This window comes from Lepisosteus platostomus, chromosome 4 (genome assembly GCF_059453375.1).
Source record: "Lepisosteus platostomus isolate fLepPlt1 chromosome 4, fLepPlt1.hap1, whole genome shotgun sequence".
Classification (NCBI taxonomy): domain Eukaryota; kingdom Metazoa; phylum Chordata; class Actinopteri; order Semionotiformes; family Lepisosteidae; genus Lepisosteus; species Lepisosteus platostomus.
Genome location: NC_142614.1, coordinates 48,973,489 through 48,992,599, shown reverse-complemented (window position 1 = coordinate 48,992,599; position 19,111 = coordinate 48,973,489). Strand labels below are relative to the sequence as shown.

The following is a 19,111-nucleotide window of genomic DNA, read 5'->3' as shown; positions in this document are numbered from 1 at the left end:
GATTTTGATGACAGTTAAATTAGCATCAGAATTTCTTAAAAGCTGAAGCTGAAGTAAGTAAAGTAGATTGCATTCAATTTTACATTCATGGAAGAATTGGGAAGCAGAATCATTACTGAAGACCTATTCAAAACAGCAAACTAAATATTTTCTTTCTCTATTAAAATTGTGTAAATGCTTTTATCTATGGATGAGGTAATTTGGTCAAGTAACTTATATATTTAAAATTACAACTTATTTTTTTCTTATAAAAAGCTTCATTACAAAAATGTAATATAAATGTTACGTTCATGATGTGTACATAAAAACAAATTCACTCACACAATCTATTTTGGATAAGAATATTTTTTTTCTCAAATCTTCAAATCTGCAGAATACATGACTTTTCACTCCACCTTATGTACAGAACATATAAAATCGAAGCTGATGGCCTTAAACATCTCTTTCACCCTTATTAGTGTTCAAAGTTGTGGTAAAGCTGGATGATGCCATATGGATGAGATGCTTTGCTGATCTGGTTGTCATTTGCCTCCAAAAGCCCAATAGGCAAAATTAAAAGTCTTAAGAGACCCCATCACACAGTTGTATCCTCTGTACCATTGTTATCTGCTAAGAGATAATTTATTTACATACCCATAATTCATAGCAAATGCGTGCTCTGAATCACCATGACAATGATATCTGTCCGTCAATCTATTATCAGCCTTTTTGCAAGCTTGTACACAATCCCTGTGCAGTATTTTAGTTTATTTCTTGTGTGTCAACTGTCTTCTGTTCAATTTCTGATGGATTCATTATGCTACAAATACTGCTACAAATGCTACAAGTATTTGGGTAAATTCATATTTGATACTATATACAGTATACAGTATATACAAGAATTGGTCTAGGTCAATTTTTCAAATACTGAACCCTCCTTTCACTGCCCTAGTTTAAAGAAATTGTGTAAGGTTAGACTTTTGTGTTCATTACAGCTTACAGATGCAGTCTCAAGAGTGATGTTTTGCTCTCTTTAATTCTAATCTTCCACTGACTTTGTTTTTTTTTTTGTATTACTCATCTTTCAGGATTAGGCATTTCACAACATAATTATTAGGAAATTTTGCAGTCTTTAATAAGACGAGTAATTGGTAATCTGCACATGAGAAAAAAGCACATTGGGTAGGAGTCTGTATTTTATAAACTTTCTATTACATGATAGCATATACACATTTTAATCTGGGAAATCTTTGCTAAAAATGTAGCAGGAATGTCTCAAATCTAATGCATTATATCATTGTTGCTATTTAAACATCACTGTTTTCATGTTTCTTATTGGAATAGGGTTGAAATTCTAAAATACTGTTCAAAAAGTTTTCTTGGAATTTTTACATTATCATGGTTGTTCTTGCCAGATGTTTATTATTGGACATTCCTTATGGAGTGTTTTCTTCACTGTAGGCCTGAATGGCTCAGTATTTGCTGTATTCTCTGCCTGCCAGGTTGGTGGTGACTGTCAGCGCATGTGCATCTTTTGACTCCTCTTTGTCGCCTGTGCTTAGGGCCCATTCATGTAATCCACTTCTCCCAATCTATGTTGCCAGCTGTTACTATAGTAACAGAAGCAAGGGCGCACACACGTCACTAAGGATGGAAAGACATAGTCCTTCAAAGCCTCAGAGCAGGAACACATTCTAAACAAAGGTATCAAATGATTTTTTTGAGGAATCAAAATTGAAAATATACCAGTACATAGCTGGATACTGGAAGGTCAGCAGTTATTTTATTTTTACCAGTTTCTGACCAGTTCCTGTTAAGTGATGTTTTCTAGTAATCAGAAGAATACTTATTATTTTAAAATAATATGTCTAGGAAAGGCTTGGCAGAAAATATTGTAGGTCAGGTTAAGGCATATTTGTAGCCTTTTAAGACAATTTTTTTTGTATATATTCGATTGCATTTCAAAGAAACTAATGTTTTGTTTTGCCCCAATTATTGCAGATGTAATGACAAGATCCTCCATTTTTGATCAGGCACATTTCTGACATTTACTCATCTGTATTTGAGTCGCATTTGGAATACATACCTAATATTTTCAAGACCATTTGACAGTGCAGTTGTGTTTATTAAAAATGTTACTGCATTTGGAACAAGGGTTTCCTTTGTATTTTTTTAATAAAAGAACATCGATCAATTTATTGATTTTAACTTTTTTATGGCAGTGATATTGTAGCCAGTGTTTTTTAAAATGGATGAAAAATACTTAATTTAAATTATCCATCTCATTACCAGTAATTTAATGCATTTAATTTAAAGCATTGATAGTTATTTTCAATGTATTAATCCCTCAGATCACACTGGAGGTGTATTAAAAGAAGAAGATTAAAGTGTTTTTTTCACAATGTTGAAATGTGCTCTCTTAACTGAAAAAACAGCTGCTGCACACGTGCTCTTTCACACTGAAATTACACAGGAAGATAATTAGTGTTTGAAAGCATCAAGAAGCTGCTGCTACATGCTGCACCTGAAACATTTTGTGTATTCATCAAAATGAAAGATGAACAAATCAAATTTCAAAAGATACTGTAATGTAATGTTAATTACAGAACCTGCCATGGCTCAGTGTTGGAGGCAATTTGATCGGAATAATATACAGTAGTGTTTGCATTAGTTTTCAGCAGCATTTTATTAAAATCTGGCCAGCATGATATTTGTCAAACAAAAGCAAATCTGTCTTTTTTCTTTGGCCTATTATTATTATTCAGCTAAAAGTTTGAGTTTAACAGTAGTGCTCCAGGAAAATTAATCTCTTTGTTAATCACATAGCAATGTGCTGTAGAGCATAACAGCTCTCATTCTAATGTTATTTGCTTCACCTGGACAGCACCAGATATTTAAACTGAGATTAGAATGCAACCAAACAGTACTTATGAATGCTCTTTGTGGAATGTACAAGAAACAAACCAACAAATTGAATAAGTACTTGTTTCATCAAATGTCTCATATTTCAAAAATGGTGCAGTTACTATGAAATATTGTGTTGTTGTTTGCTCATTCTCAGCCTAGAAATACTATAGGATCTAACAATAATTGTCAGGATTAGTGATATATTCTTGTTCTTGTTCATGTTTTTATTGACAATTTGGAAAGCAGCATCAAAACACTACTACTTCTTTTTATTTTTCTGCAGTCAACTAGCCAAAGTCTCTAATGAATATGGGTAGGGAGTTCTACAGATGTGGTGCTGTGATTAAAAGCAGAACAATATTAAGTGAACCACACTCAGAAGCCATCAGCAAATTATTAACCATCTTATCAAGGGCTATTTTAGAACAGTACCACCTCTTTGTCTAAACCCTGACTGGAAAGGTTCAGTGAGTTTATTAGATGCAAGATGAGATTGTAATTCTGTTTCCACTGCACTTTCCAGACTTTTTTTTTTAATGGAAAAACTGGAAATAGGACAGTAGTTGTGAAGTGCATGGTGCTCCAGGCCATTTTATTTAACATGCAGCAGAATTTAAGCCAAGACAAGATGTGTCAGTGTCCAATTAATGAGGCTAAAAACAAATGAACAAAGAGCAAAAATGGCTTTGAGTAGGGAATAGTGTCAAAAATATGGATAGTAAATTTCATTTTAGATAACAATGTCAGTCACGTGTGTAGAATCAACAACAGTAAAATGCGAGAATGTCAAATCTGTGAAATCTTGTGAAAGGGCAAAGTTGTCATGACTGCAGGAGGTGAGTTTAGCAATTGGTTAATAATTTTATATATTTTGCTGTAATATAATTATATAATCTGATTGAAATATTTCTTTCATGGTAGAGAAAAGGTCTATACGATTACTGTGACCACCTTCAGTAAAACTGGAACAGAAGGAGTATCTGGGCATCTTAAGGACATCCCTGTAGGCCTCATAATGTTGTTCATAAATTTGTAGATGAACAGTTGGCTTTGTCTTCATCCACAAAAGCTCAAGATGTCATCCTGCTGCTTTTATAGGACAGTTCTAATATCTACTAATTTACTGTTTTAACAAGACTTAACTTTTCAAAATCCATGTTATCTATTCTTAAGAGTCCTGTTTCTATGCAGTTTATCTTCTAGTTTAAATCTAATCATTGTTTTTCCTTAAAAACAAAATTATTTTTTTATTACCAAGAATACCAATAATAAAAGGCTGCAGTATTGTCTAGGTAATGCTTTAGCACTGACCACTGTTGCAGCTACAGTAGCTATTCATTTCCTGCTGCAGCACTAATTATGTTCTCAGAATCATCTTTCTGATATATTGTTTAACTTTATGAATATTCCATTTCTTATAGAACCTATGGGCAAATATACAGTAGGTAAAGTGAAAAAAATACACATCTTATGCAACCATCTTATTATCGCACAGGAACAGTTTAGGATCTCAATATAATATATCTCATAACGTACAGTACACACACATATTTCAAGGGAACAATTAGTCATCTCATGTGGACAAATCAGTGTTAAAAACATACTAATTATATAACTGGCCTGGGTAATGAATGCATTAATAATATAAGATATTCTATATACTTATGATGAACTCTAAATGTCATTGCATTTTTTATTTTTTTAAAGATGCCTCCATCCAAAGAAACTTACCCTAATATAGGTTTCAGTACTTCTATTTAAATGTAAGAACACAATTTCTTACACTACTAAAAAACCTAATATTGCAGCTATGATATTTGAAATTTCAGGTAACACAAAGCATTCAATTGTAAAATAAAGCAATACAATAGAAAATACTATACACTGCAGTAATTATACTGCACCACAATAAAAAGTCTACAGTACGATAATGTAATTATATTACATCTAGATCAGAAAAAAATACTTAGGTAATGCAGGTATTCACTGCAACAGATCTTTCCGGTTTAAAAACTGAAAAAAATCAAGCTTAGTATTTTTTTCTGTAATGCCAGTCTCTGATCCAACAACTGCATCCTCAGATTTCTTCATTCAGAGCTGAACTACAATTCTGATACTCTCTGTGTTGATATATTAAATAAATAGTAATTTATTTACAAAGTCATTTCAATTTTACACAATTGTCAAAAAATACATAGTCCAAGTGAAACCTGGACAGATACTGTAGTCATCCTGCTATCTGCTAAAATATGTAAATGTATTTTTTTGGGATCATTTGAATTAATCCTTTACAAAATCAGGGTTGCCATTCTCTTGAGCCTATTTTTGTTTAAAGAAATCTGCCATTCTGTGGAAAAGTTCATTTGTTTCTGTTTTGTATTGTTTTAAGTATAGCCTTTACCAATATGAATGGACATTGCTATTGTTAAGGTACAGTACAGTATGAGAGAAGTACATTCACCATTTCTGAGATACATAATGTAGTACACAATGAAAACTGTAATTAATCACAGCAATTCTTGGAACTCTTTTCCCTGTTTTTTATGATTATTGCCAGTTAATAGAGTTATATAATATTCCATTAAAGCATCAATTTTCTAACTGCTATATCCAATACAGAGTTACAGATATGGTGCAGGAAAGGGGCACAAGGGTAAGGGTACACCCTGGGCTGTACAGTATATCACACAGCGCACACAGACACACACATGCACACACTGGGAGCAAACCAGAGCACCTGGAGGAAACCCACACAAACACCTCCACACTGCGAGGTAGACAAGCTAACCATTGTGCCAGCCATATACAGTATATAGAGTATACATGCTTAATACATATTTTTGTGTACTGTGTGTAATGTGTTATCAATTTCCACTGTTTTCCAAGGAAAGGGCAAATGTTTGTGAATCCTTAAAGCAATGACCTTATTCATTAGGGCAAACCAGCTGAAGATCATGAGACTACTCTTCTTTCAGCTTTTTCATAGTCAGCAGGTTTTCTGCTAAATATGCAGCACTCTAAAATTATGTAATATAAAACTGCAGTAATACGAATGACTAAAATAACTTTACATTTTTAATTAATTGTATATAGTCTGTCACTATATATAATTCCCCCCCAAAATAAGCTAGATGACACACAACATCTCTAGACAGTACCCTGCTTACATTTCTCTAACTTTAGACAAGAATAAACAGTGAAATTTGCATCGGTCATTCCTAAAGTATCATTTTTACATGTATTAAGTTAATTTATTAGTAAAGGTAAAACATAAAGGCTTGGTTAAAGTAATGGGAACAAATACACATAATGGCCACAATTTGTCTGAGGAATGTTTGTCAGTTCAGCAAAAAATATAGGAGGATATTCTAAAAATGTACATTTGAAAACAGTGCCATAACTGCAGCATATTGTGCTTGGAGGGTGCTTACTGAATGAATTCTGGAAGGAAGGTTTTCAAAATGAAATTTAAAGCCTTTCATTACCTTCTGAAATTTCGCTTTTACAGAACCTGTGTTCATTAAAGTGTATCCAATGTCAATTAGAAAGTCTGAAGGTATGAAAAGAAATAATCACCACATGAATTAATTGAAACATATTGTTTTAGAATTTGATTTTCTGTATGACATTGATTTTGTAAACATTCATATGATTAATCAATACAACCTTAATATACAGGTTTTATTTTGTACAATAATAGAGCATGGGTGAAATTCACTAAGCATTTGTCCAGGTTATAATGACAATTTTGCACACTGTTTTCCCGTTTGATCATTCACTAATGTTATTAGCACAGCTGTTAATTAAAATGTAAATATTCCTTAGTCATTGTCCAAGGAAGTGTATTCAGAAAACACATTTCTCACATTAACAACCCATCTGCCTTTCCAAACCTGTCATGACAACCTTCATTCATTGTAAGTATGCACTAAATACGCTAGGTGCAATACAGCTGTCAAGCACATTACTGAGGATTACTGAGTTCTCTTCAATAGGAATGCCTTAATACCAATTATGATCATACATTTGTACAGCATTATACTGCTGGAATTCTATGTTTTTTAGAACATTTCCTGTGTTGTTCTCTCTTATGCAAATGATTTAAATGGTGCAAAAGTTTCCCTTTACCAAATATTAAAAATCACGAGGTAAAAGACATAATTTGTGAGACAGGAGAAGTTTTCAGTTAAAGGTTCATTACAAAGCAAACCAATTCTGCCTTCCAGCTTCTTGTCTGGCATCAAACACATTGAGGTCTCTAAGTTCATGCATATTCATGCAACCTAAAAGCATTATAATTGTGACTTACTTTTGCAGTTTATATTAAATTCGAAATGCATATTATTGTACAAGATAGCTCCAAAGAAAGCAATTACTCCAAAATCAATGTCACATTTATCCCCACAAATATAATTTAATCCATATAGTGTTTATACATTAGATTACATAATGCATGCTTATACACACATAACAACAAGAACAAGATTATATACCAAATTAACTTCATACTTAAAAATATATGAACATTCATAATTTATTTGAAACATTTTCACTGCTAATTATTCATGACTACTGTGACTTAATAGAATAAATAAACTGACAGTGTAATATCACAAAAACACAGTTTTCAAAAGAGAGAAAGAAGAAGGTCCAAATAAAAAGTACATTTTTACAATCTCAAAAAATGTTATACAATCTCAAAAACAGCACTGATACGACTCAACAACTGAGAAAGTGTGCAAAGAAGCTAAATAATGGCATTGAAAAATGTAACCAAAGAAGATTTGTATTAACCAGCCCAGCTGAGAGGCAGCCGTCTGTCCGTAGGATGATGAGGCTAGAGCCCCCATGCAGACTGTACAGTATGTGAAGGTGCACATGGGGTGGAGGATTGATGCAAAAGACAAATGCAAGGAAGATAAACTTAGTAAAGAGATTTATAGCTTTAGGGAAATTACTTTGGGGATTTTAAATGTTTTGGTCATCTGAAATGAAAGAAAAAGTAAAATAATTCAAATAACCCATACTGTACAAAATTCTCAAGACTACTACAAAGCATTCAACATAATAACTGAGAGTGAATTGGATGGTCAATAATATATGGAGCTTGTATGTTTTTTTTCTGGGTTTGTGTAGGTTTCCTTTCGGTGCACCAGTTTCCTCCCTCAATTCAAAGACGTACTGGAAGGCTAATTGGTTCCTGGAAAAAATGGCACTAGTGTGTTTGTATGTGTCCTGCAATGAGCTGGCGTCTCTTGTGTTATGCCTTATTTTACAGAAGTCTCGGAGGAGGTCAAAATCAAATGTCATACAGTATCCCTGCTCCTCTTGTGCGCGTCTTTTCTAACTGTTGCAGCATCCTCCCTTGTTTATTCCTCACAAGTGAGGATAGGATTGCTTCAGCCAGCACTTTTATTTCCTCAGGCAGGCGAGTTAACACCAAAGTATGAAGTATGAAGTAAGCTATTCCTTAATGTTTGTCATCTCGTTTTGACGTTATTTGAATTTGACCAAACCACCGAAGTAATGTTTTGTTGTTGAGATCATTTTTGATTATTCAGATCAATGTGAATTAAAGCTCGCTAAACGACACGCTAGGTTTCTTCTCCCCAAAAAAAATAAAAAATAAAAAAAAAATATTTAAAAAAATCCTAAAGCAGTATATTCATATGGTGCAGCCAAAAAAAGACAGGTGTTTAGGTTAAAATATCATCACCGTAATACAAAAAGTAATTGCTAGTTAAGAAACATATGTCCTGTATAAATGATTTATACATTTATATTAACATATGTCAATTTCTAGTTTTTTGATTCATGAAAATAAATGCATAATAAATACAGTTGATATCTGCAGAATGTATTACAATCGTTACTTTTACTACTTATTTTACTACAGTACTTATTTTGAACCCAAAACTCAACAGAAGAGAAAAACTGTACACCGTGGAGTAAAATATGGGAAGAAAATCTATCATTACAGAGATAAATATATTTTGCCTTCTGGACTAGAGATAAGGAGCTATTGTAAATGAGTACAGGAGTGCCAGATCACCATAGGCAGGATCAGTGAACTTAACAGATCAATGAAGTGTTAATTCCCCAAAGATTCCAATAGCAATGGGCCCTCTAACTTCAAGGGTATGTATGTTTTCTGTTATGTAGCTGGGTCTTTCTGTGTTGTAGTGTATTAGTTGTTTTTTAAATTCTAGATAAAAAATAAAATAAATGATTTGTTTTTATTTTTATTACTTTAATCAATTGATCTTAATTTCAGTTAAAACTTATACGTTTAATATTCTATATTGTACAGTTATTTTGTGTTTTTGAATTTTATCAAACTATATTTCAGTTGCACAGATTTTTTTGAGATGACAAATCAACTACATATTTCCATAACTTCACAGATGTCAGACCTAATTAGTGTAGAAATATGGCAATCTACAGTACTGTATTGCCTGCAGTGCAAAAAAAAAATGGTCTAAAAATTGTAAAGTAATTTCCAGCTTGGATTAGAATTGCAAATGACAGAAATTATTTTTGATACTCCCAGCTGCAATGACAATTATTAAATTAAAAATTGCAGAAGAAATCTGCAAGCTGGAAACTCAGATCATTTCTGTGACAGCTGTAAAATAAGACTGACAACACATGAACATAACCATAAGATGCATTAGCTGCATTTTTATGTTTTGTATGAGGTGTGTTATAAGACTGTCTTTAAATATTGCACGTGTTCTCGTCACAAACTGTAAATTCTGCATAGTAAATTTGATATTTAAAACACCTCCCATTATAGCACAAAAACTGCTCTTTTCAATGCGCTGTGCTGTGCTGTGCAAAGTGAGGACTCATAGTTAAAAAGCATGCAGTATGCCAGTTTCAAACAGTTCAGTTTGAAAGGACATGGCTTCACATCATGTTCAAGAGACTTCACCCTCGGTATCCTGTACTTAATTCTGTTGGATCATTGGGACACAGCAGGAGGTGTTGTAGTATGTGGAAATGAAACCCCTAAAGGAATTATGAGGCACACAGTGGAGACTCTGATGCACTAGGGAAGTGATAAACCTATTGTTATTCCAGTCCCAGAAAGCAACATAATGTATTTATGCTGTAATTTAGAAAATGTTAATTTTAATTGTTTTTTATTTACTTTTGCTTATGTAAACCTCAGAATTTACAATACTGTATATGCGAAAAAGTAATTGAAACAGAATATCAAGGTAGTGATAACTATCATTTTAAAAGCTCACAATGCAAACAGAAATGCGGTTCACTGAATTGATAGACCAACCACATCTAATTTATCAGTCTTAATAAACAGCATAGAATAGTCATTAGGGCTCTGGACTCCTATCTTGAAATCAGGTGTGAACATCCTGGGTGGTTTACTGCCTTTGTAGCGTTGTGCACTCTTGCTACAGTAAAATGTATTTTTATTGTAAATGTAAGATAACAGTTTCACACAAATTAATAGAAATAAGATCTAATTACTGTACACTGGAGGAATATTACCTAGGCTGCATAAGGACATCTAAAATAAAAAACCTCTGCTAGACAGAATCGCTAAATTTGCAACACCCCTGTATTGTATGGAGACAGGATTCTTTTGTTTGAGTTTTATATTCGGTTAATTGAATGGAAACACCCAGACCACATAATACAAAGGTACACAGAGAAAATGTTTAAGGAAAATATGCAGCAGCTTTATCTCATAATACAACCCAGAATTTCATTTTGTCATTTTCCTCACTGCTTTGACACAGTGTCATGACTCTTGTGAACGGCAATTTAAAGGGTGGATTTAAGCTCAAATTAAATGAAAATTTCCAACCACCTGGCAGACACAAATTAAAGACCTGGATCTTGATGATGACTCAAAGTTTGCTAGAGTATTGTTTTCAGTACTGTATGAATTCACCATCAAGTATTTTGTTCTTTGCAATGAGAAGGTATTGTAGATCAAAATTATGATTACACCTGGACTGTAGCTACTCCATTTAAGAAGCATATATACTGTACTGTACAGTTTACAAATAGTTGGGTGCTTTGAGTTGGTCATTTGTGTCAGTCACTGAGTTGTTGTCAGGAAAAAATATATAAATATGAAATATAAATATATATTTATATAAATATAAATAAGGGTAGAAATTAGAAGCAGTTTTTATGAAATAAAAAGTTATTAGTACATTTTAAAATTGATTTTACTGTATAAAGTTTTTTTTTGTCCAGTAAAATAAAACTGGCCTTAAAAAAATTGTAATCACCAGAAATATTGCTTTTTCAGTCTGTGTACCACTGTCATAAAAAGGCAGAGACAATTATATCTCTTATATTTCATATATGTAGGTCACATTTTATGATTGCATTTTCTTTTAAGGCAATAAAATCATAATAAATGCAACTTTAGGCACTTTTGAGTTTAGCAGAGTCACAATTTCTGTATCAAAGACAGAATGTTTCAAATTACTGAAGAAATGTAACCTTAAACCCAGTATTGCTCACATTATTGCCATAGAGATGAAAAATAAAAATGAAATATTTATGTTGCGAGGCTTTTACAATAAGTGAGCTTTAATATGTGCAGTGTACACTATAAAATTGTCACAGCTCTGTACTTTTACCGATGGAAGGATGAAGAGAGAAAGCTTTAAATGAATGTCACCTTCCCAGCTGTTACTTCTCAATTTTTTGGACTACAGCCTAGAATATCAAATGGGAATAAAGATACAACTTTAATTTTATGGAGAAGAGTGTGACTACATACTCAAAAAAATGTGCCCTGTGCCTGAGTATCAAGGTTAATGAGAATTCAAAATCTTGAAAAGGATATTAAAAAAGCAACATAAAAGAATTAGTAGGAGCTGTTGTTAGGTCCCTCCTACTAGCACTTTGTACGTGTACAACCAGTAGTCACTTCACCAGCTTCAGCTTATTTGCTGTAATGTATTTGAAACTGCCAGTGTAAGATCCGACACCAGGAATGCTTTGTTTAATAACTAATATACCTTCATTGCTCTGACTTGTTGGAACAGCTCACAGATGATCCTTTTTTTTCCTTCTCTTATTTTAATCCTCCAGCCGTAGTAGACTTTTTACAAAAGAAGAGGAGTGGTAATGTTTAACAGCGTTTCTGCTGGAGTTTGCTTGTGCTCCTAAGGATCATTATCTTTAGAGCTGCATTGAGGCAACACACCACATGAAGCAGCAGCAGGCAGTGTGAACTGCCTGGGAGTTAAAATTCACTTCAACAACAACTTGCATCTAACCTTCTGTTTGAAAGAAAGCAAGAAAGCAAAGCTTTTCCCTCGTCTTTCACAATAAAGTATTTTTTTCCTCTCCTAAAATAAAAAAACGCATTGTTAGCAGCAGTGATCTGGGAAAGTAAGGAACACAGAATTTTGGAAGCAATGGCTCAGCAGGGGACTACACAAGACACTCTCACCGTTCCTGCAGTGGAGAAACGGCCACATGAACATTCCGGATTGAACGAAGACTTAGTTAAGATTCTAAGAGAGAACCTACTGCAGCATGAAAGGCCACGGACTACAAGAAAGTCATCCTCCATCTCGCCCAGGCTATCCCCAACTATTTCTCCGAGAAACTCCCCAAGGCTCCTTCGCCGGATGCTTCTGAACAACAACATTCATAAACAGAGGCGTTTCACAGTGGCACACACATGGTAAGGGAAAACAAAGCTGGCAGATTGTTCCCTCAGTTCCTTAGGCTGTTGGTGTCTGTGGGCATGTGTGTACTCGTTTCCTTCCTTAAGCTTTATAATAACAAAAAAAAACCACTCAATGTAATTTGAATTTCACTGCTTTGTCAGTACCTTTTTAACAATTATACACCCTGTGAATTTTAAGTGAAAACTAATACAGTCTATTAAAAGTAACCAGTAACTGCTGATTTGCCACTCAGCCTCTTAGCTTTTTGCTTGTAGCATCACTATAGTTACATCTACTATTTATCTTTAAAATTGCATGTTAATTTTCCAAAGCAGCTTTTGTGCCACCCTATTTTCCTTTTGGTAAATACAGTAGAAATCTAATCTGCATGAAGTACAATATAAATATCTAAATTTTTATAAACACTATGAAGGTTTACTATTTGTCATGGATTCATATCCCTAAGTATCATCAGACTATTAGTGAACTTGAAGAACAAATAAATAACCTGCTTAAAGTCCCATTGTAAAATTATGTTGAATTTAAATGAAATGACTGTATTAACAGTATTAACAGCCCACAGTATGTGATATACAGTGTACTGTCTAAAAGAAGAGTGGAAATGCTGTTCTGAAATTCCAGTCTCTATAGCAATGTTCACATTTTGCATACAGTACCCTTTTACACAAATAAATGCTAAAAAAACATTAAATTAGTTCCATAGGATTCAATGTAATTACTGTATATGTCAATTAATAAATGTTTGTATTTAATATCAAGGCATAATATAGTACCTGCATGATGACTTGATGTGAAAAAGTACTGTCTCTTTTTCTTGAAGATTAAATATACTTTTTTCAGTGCCATTCTAAGGATGCAGTTTAGTGACTCCTGTCCCACATATGAACTTCACAGAATTTGCATTTCTTACCTATTTGGTCCAGCAGTGCCAAACTAAATTACTGCTAAAACGTTAAAGCACAGGCAGCTTTTCATATTTTCATTGATGTTAACAAATACCATGTTTAAGGCCAATGTAGTATTTTTTATATTTATATACAGTACAAGTACAAGTACTGTCATTCCTACTGTACCTACTATATGAGTACCTACTATAATTTTTCCACAGAATTAAATGAAATCACTTCTGCATTCTGAGATGTGTAGACTCCTGCAATTTAAATAGGATTTTTATCATTAGGTTTTTTTTCTTCTTCATTTTAACTGCTGCAAGAGATTTCTTTACTTTTCTACACAGATGACAAACAAAATGTCATGGGTCTTCGAACCTGATAAAATGTTGCCTTTATGTCTCTCTAAACGAAACACCTTAGGGTTATTACTGTTATTGTTGTTGTTTCATGTGAGATTGTATTAACATTTTATTTGAATAGTTAGATAGATACAGTACAGATTCCTTTTCTTAGTATGAAATGCAAATAAGCAATGCACATTACAGAAGTAATCTACGCTTATTTTACCTGCTACAGTACAGTATGTGCCATATAAGAGTTTTTAGGATTGTGTATTACAGTATATGACTTGTATTATTGGTATTTTATGTTCCATGTATTACTTCTTACTTTGCTGTTGTAAGTGGTGATGTAAGATCATCTGATAAAATATTAATAGCACAGCCTTCTAGGTAAATTAATATCAGTTTCATGTGTCAGAATGAGATACAACATTTCTGATCTCTACAGAGGTAGTATAAATGTCTTCTCAGAAATAAAAATACGTAGTTAATGTGAAACTAAGGTGATTTATTATCACTACATCAGGTTAAAAGGTTAAAATAGATTCCAAAATAAGAAGGAAAAGAAAAATGTGCTTCGTAATTCACTTAATGTTGTACAGTATACATTTATTTCTCTGTCTACCTCTGCTTTGCACTAATGATGTTACATACTTTTCTATAAATACATCACATTAATTATAGTAACACCACAGTAGGTGGAGGTGACATTTAGGTGTTATTCAGTACAGAAAGATTATCAATAAACTGTGCATATAAAGTGCATATGGTGCAGTATCACAAAAATACTTGACATAAAATATTACCATTTATCACCATAGAAAAATCTTTGTTAAAACAACCAGTTACAGTACCTATAATCAGTTCTTATATCATGCAAGATGCAGTATTCACTGATAAAAGCATTATATGAACAATTGGTACAGCTGGTTAATTATGAAAAAAAAGTCTGAAAAATGGCATATACTGTACTGTAGAAAAGACAAATGTTACGCCTAATATATTAAACAAAGAGTATACCCTCATTGACTAAAAAAATATGCTTTTTAAATCTATCAGTCTTATCTTTTACATCTGAAATGTATCTGTTTAAATTTCCATTAGTATTTCCAAACTGTGTTTCCATAGTGTATAAAGATATTTGTCTGGCATGTGCTAGAAAATGTGATTTCTGTTCTAAATCAATAAAGAACGAGTAACATTTGATGTCCATATTAATGGTAATGTTCTCATTTTATGTGATAGAATACAGGCTCCGATACTGTGTCCGTTATTAACAGTACAATGGGAGCTGCATATCCTTGGAAACAGAAATGGCATTGTTGACTGAGGTCTAGATACTGTATGTTGAATGCTTCTTTTGATATTTAGCTTCTAAGACGTATAGCAGAGAACATGGATGTTGTAGGATACATAATCCAAAGCATGAAAAACCTTTGACATAATTTTAGGGAAACAGATATTATCATTGCTATTGGGCAATACCTAGTCTATAGTCACAAACTGGTATTTCGCTGCTCTGTATGCTTTCTGTAGTTGCACCTATTATGAATTTTTCAAACTTGCTTTATTAAACCGCCTTTAGAAAATACGTCTGATAACCTGTTGCTTTTGAAGCATGTATCTAGACCAAACATAACTCAAACATAAAAGCTATACACACCCTGTATATATTTGCAAGAACAGTTTATGCTAGTGACCTGTTTGATGGTTTATGTATTTCCAGTTTTCACCATGAAAAACAAAGGAAACTTACACAATTGCAACAATGTATTTAAACATGAATACCCGCTCTGCTCAGTATGAACATACAGTACCAAACAGGGAACTACTTTTTCATATATACTGTAAACTTGAATTTAAAACCTTTAAACTCCCAATTGCTTATGTGCTTTGTTAAAACTCACTGCATGAGTAGGCCTACTCACTATTCAAATGGATACACCTGTAAATTGCAGCTTTTCTGTCTTTATATTGTGCCCATGAACAAAAAGATGAACCAGCTAAGGCAAAAAATATAAATGTTCCTTATGCCTATACAGTATATACTGTACAATATACAATATTTGTCTTCTTCCATGTAATTCAAAACAATTACTCTCTTTACTCAAAGAAAATTAAAGACGAAGAGAATGAAAAGGTTTCAGCATGCTGAACGACCATGACTCTCTACTTGGGAAAAGTACACAGTGACAAGGCCTTCTACCAAATCCCTTTCCTTTCTATCCTCTGCAACACAGCTGGCTCTTGCTCCGATGATAATCCTCAATTCCAGATTCGAAACCTGTTAAGAGAATATCATGTAGGCATCACATGCAGTCAAAAGGAGATTTTTAGGAAAGCTGTGAGTGTTGCTATTTGATGTAGAAACTTAAGCGCTGACCTTGCAGCCATTTACCAGTCAGGCGTTTGAGTTAACTGCCCTGGAGAAAGTTAAGAGTTGAGCACATGTTGCTTTGCACTGTACATATCTGAGGAATTTTCATTAAAATAAATGTTTTTCTCAGTTTAATACCTGATATGTCCACATTCTGAATGATTAAATATGGTCCCAGTCCTCTTTTATTCTGAAACAGTCTCTTTAAAACTGAACAGTAAGTATTTCCTTCACAGCTGTACTTTAGTTTTAAGACATTGGCAATGTGAGCCAAATATGATTACAAAAAGAGTATATTTCCTGATGTATCACACACATTAAAGAATCACGTGTAGTTATATAACTTCAAAGATAACCATACTGTATTGTAAATTACAGTACATTGACTGCAGTTCAGTACTGATAAGTGCTGTTCTTGTAGACTGCCTTCATCTAGATACTATTACTCAAACCACAGTTTTTCAAGCAATTATTAAAATTTAATTACATACATGTTTTTGGGCGGAGCACACTGCACAGTTCCTCCACAACAAACTGTGATATTAACAATTTAAATATACTGTACTGATCTAATTCTAGTACAGACATATATTAGCAACAATGCAACTTACTGTACAGTACTCAAGTGACAAACGTATTCAAATCACTACTCAAAACTAATTTTAATCCAGTCTCTGTTATGTTTTTCACATGTTTATTTGTTTTTAAATACAGTATGACCCTGCAGATTATAAAGCCACTATGGGATGTGTATAATATATTATATAAAATTGTGTTTTGTAGTTTTGTATTATTTATACAGAATTACTAGTAATTCTGTGTACTGTGTGTAATTAAAAAAAATATGATTCTATCAAACATGGAAGTATGATATTAGTTTTGTACAGTATTGTGACATTCCTCAAAGTACAGTATCTAATTTAGAGTTGTGGAAACATGGTACAGTAACAACATCCTGTCTCCACAATGTAATCATTGTATTCATTGAAATTGTCACAAGTAGAGTAAGTACAAGAAAGCATGAATGGGTTAATAAACATTTAATACTGTAATGATTTGTGTGACAGCCACATGCAGCCGTAGTACTTTAAAGATTCACTGTGCCAAGTAGCAGATTTATTGGGTAGTGCAGTCCTGCATCAGATTATTTGAAAAAAAAAATAGCTGGACGCAGTGCTGTTTGTCATGCCGTGGCACTTGATGTGGTACACCACCTGACACATCGCACATTCTGGATGGCTGAATCTTTACATATGCTGTGCTATGTTGTATTTTTAAGTTTACTTGACCTGAAAAAGGGCATGGTTGAATGAAATACAGTATGGCTTTGATGGGAATCTTTGGATCAAAAGCAGAAAATTTCAGTTGTACGAACAAAAATGGAATCTGCGAAAATACAGCTTGATCTGTTATTTGTTTTCTTTGAGCGGCTCCCACCATGTGCTCTGCATATACAGTATTTCTAAAATATTGTATCTGTACATATTCAATAATGATAAGCTTGTTTCATTTAAATGGTTAAACATATTGAGAGACAAAAAGTATGATTCAAACATTAGGTAGGCATCAAACACTGAAGTACTGTACACAACGCAGAAAAAGTACATTTGCACAAACAATAGAACTGCACTATCAGCATCCTGAGGTTTCACCATTCCAGAAAGCAAACAAGCTTTGAATGATGATGGCATCTGCTCATCAAAAAGCCTGCCTAGTTCAATTAGCAGCCAGCCTGCATTGGAGAAACATGCACTTGGGTTTTTAAAATCTAGATGTTGCTGAAATGTTGCCGAAGTGCCACAAAAAACACAGTCATAAGCTGCAGTTTAAATTTAATTGAGAAACATACATGAAACAGCACGTTTTACTGTAATTTTACTCATCAAAAGTAGGCATTGGCATTATTTCCATCTCAAAATTAAAAATGTATCTAGCATTTTTGCTATTAGATCTTTGTCAGAGCTTTCAGATTTTAGAATCAACATACTATTTTCTCATCATAATAGAAATTCTCTCTCAAATTACAACGTGGAGGTGCTCCAAGTCATTGCTTTTGTCTACAATTAGAAAATGTCTCCGCATGAAGATCCGTTAACTCACAATGTGCCATTTTATGCAAAATAAGATCTACTACAGATTCTTTTAAATATCATTTAATATTTCTTTCTGTGATTAATTGATTTTGTTACAATTAAAAAATACATGAAACAGCCACCCATTGATTTAATTAAATTCTGATTTACGGGAAAGCTATATTTATTTTATTTACCCCTTTGTAGGAATGATAATGTTGGTTTGCAAAAAAAATGCTTTCGTGTCACTAATTAAGAATGGAAAAGGTGTCTATTTAATAATACTATTTAAAAGGAGAATAAAAACTATTAAAAATAAAAATGTGAGGGAAAGATCATGCTACAGTATTTTAAAATAATGATGACTGTCAGAAGTATGTTCTATGAATAAACAATAATGCTGTGAGCATTAACTTGGTTTATGAACAAAGGGGTCATTCATTTCCTCACTTGTTCTTGGATTAAATAATAATAGTGTTTCCACTGTGTAGAAGAAAGACTCTGACACACAAAAGAATAGGTTCTGATGTATTTGGGGCCTTGGTGTGGCATTACTGTAGTTCTGTGGTTACAATGGCTGCTGTACATTTTCCAAAACTCTTAATGTTATGCCATTAATAATTGATTCTTTGCACTTGGTAAAGCTGAGCAGCATGAATGTGATATTTTAGGTAACATTGTTCCTTGTTACAGTAGATTACTTTTTTCTAATATGCTTAATCAAGAACAACATTAACTTTTCAGGAGCTCAATAATTACAGTACTTCCAGTGTGTAGTATAATAATTACTGTATATGAAATTACCATCACAAATTGTCCTAGTGTTGTCATAGCCTTAATACAGTATATAGTA

The 19,111-nt window shown here is 33.1% G+C and overlaps 1 protein-coding gene across 4 annotated transcripts in view; it reads left to right on the top strand.

Moving 5' to 3' along the window:
• The window catches only part of pde4d (phosphodiesterase 4D, cAMP-specific), a 368,823-nt gene that overhangs the window by 71,976 nt on the left and 277,736 nt on the right, over window positions 1–19,111 (top strand). Inside the window, exon 1 of one of the 4 annotated variants that reach the window (XM_088629737.1) lies at window positions 11,837–12,568. The exons of 2 other annotated variants lie outside the window; for them this stretch is intronic. In XM_088629737.1, the coding sequence (XP_088485863.1) occupies window positions 12,297–12,568 (272 nt within the window). In that variant the 5' untranslated portion in view covers window positions 11,837–12,296. Of the gene's footprint in view, window positions 1–11,836; window positions 12,569–19,111 lie in introns of those variants that run through there. One more of the 4 variants, XM_088629739.1, reaches the window with a different exon arrangement.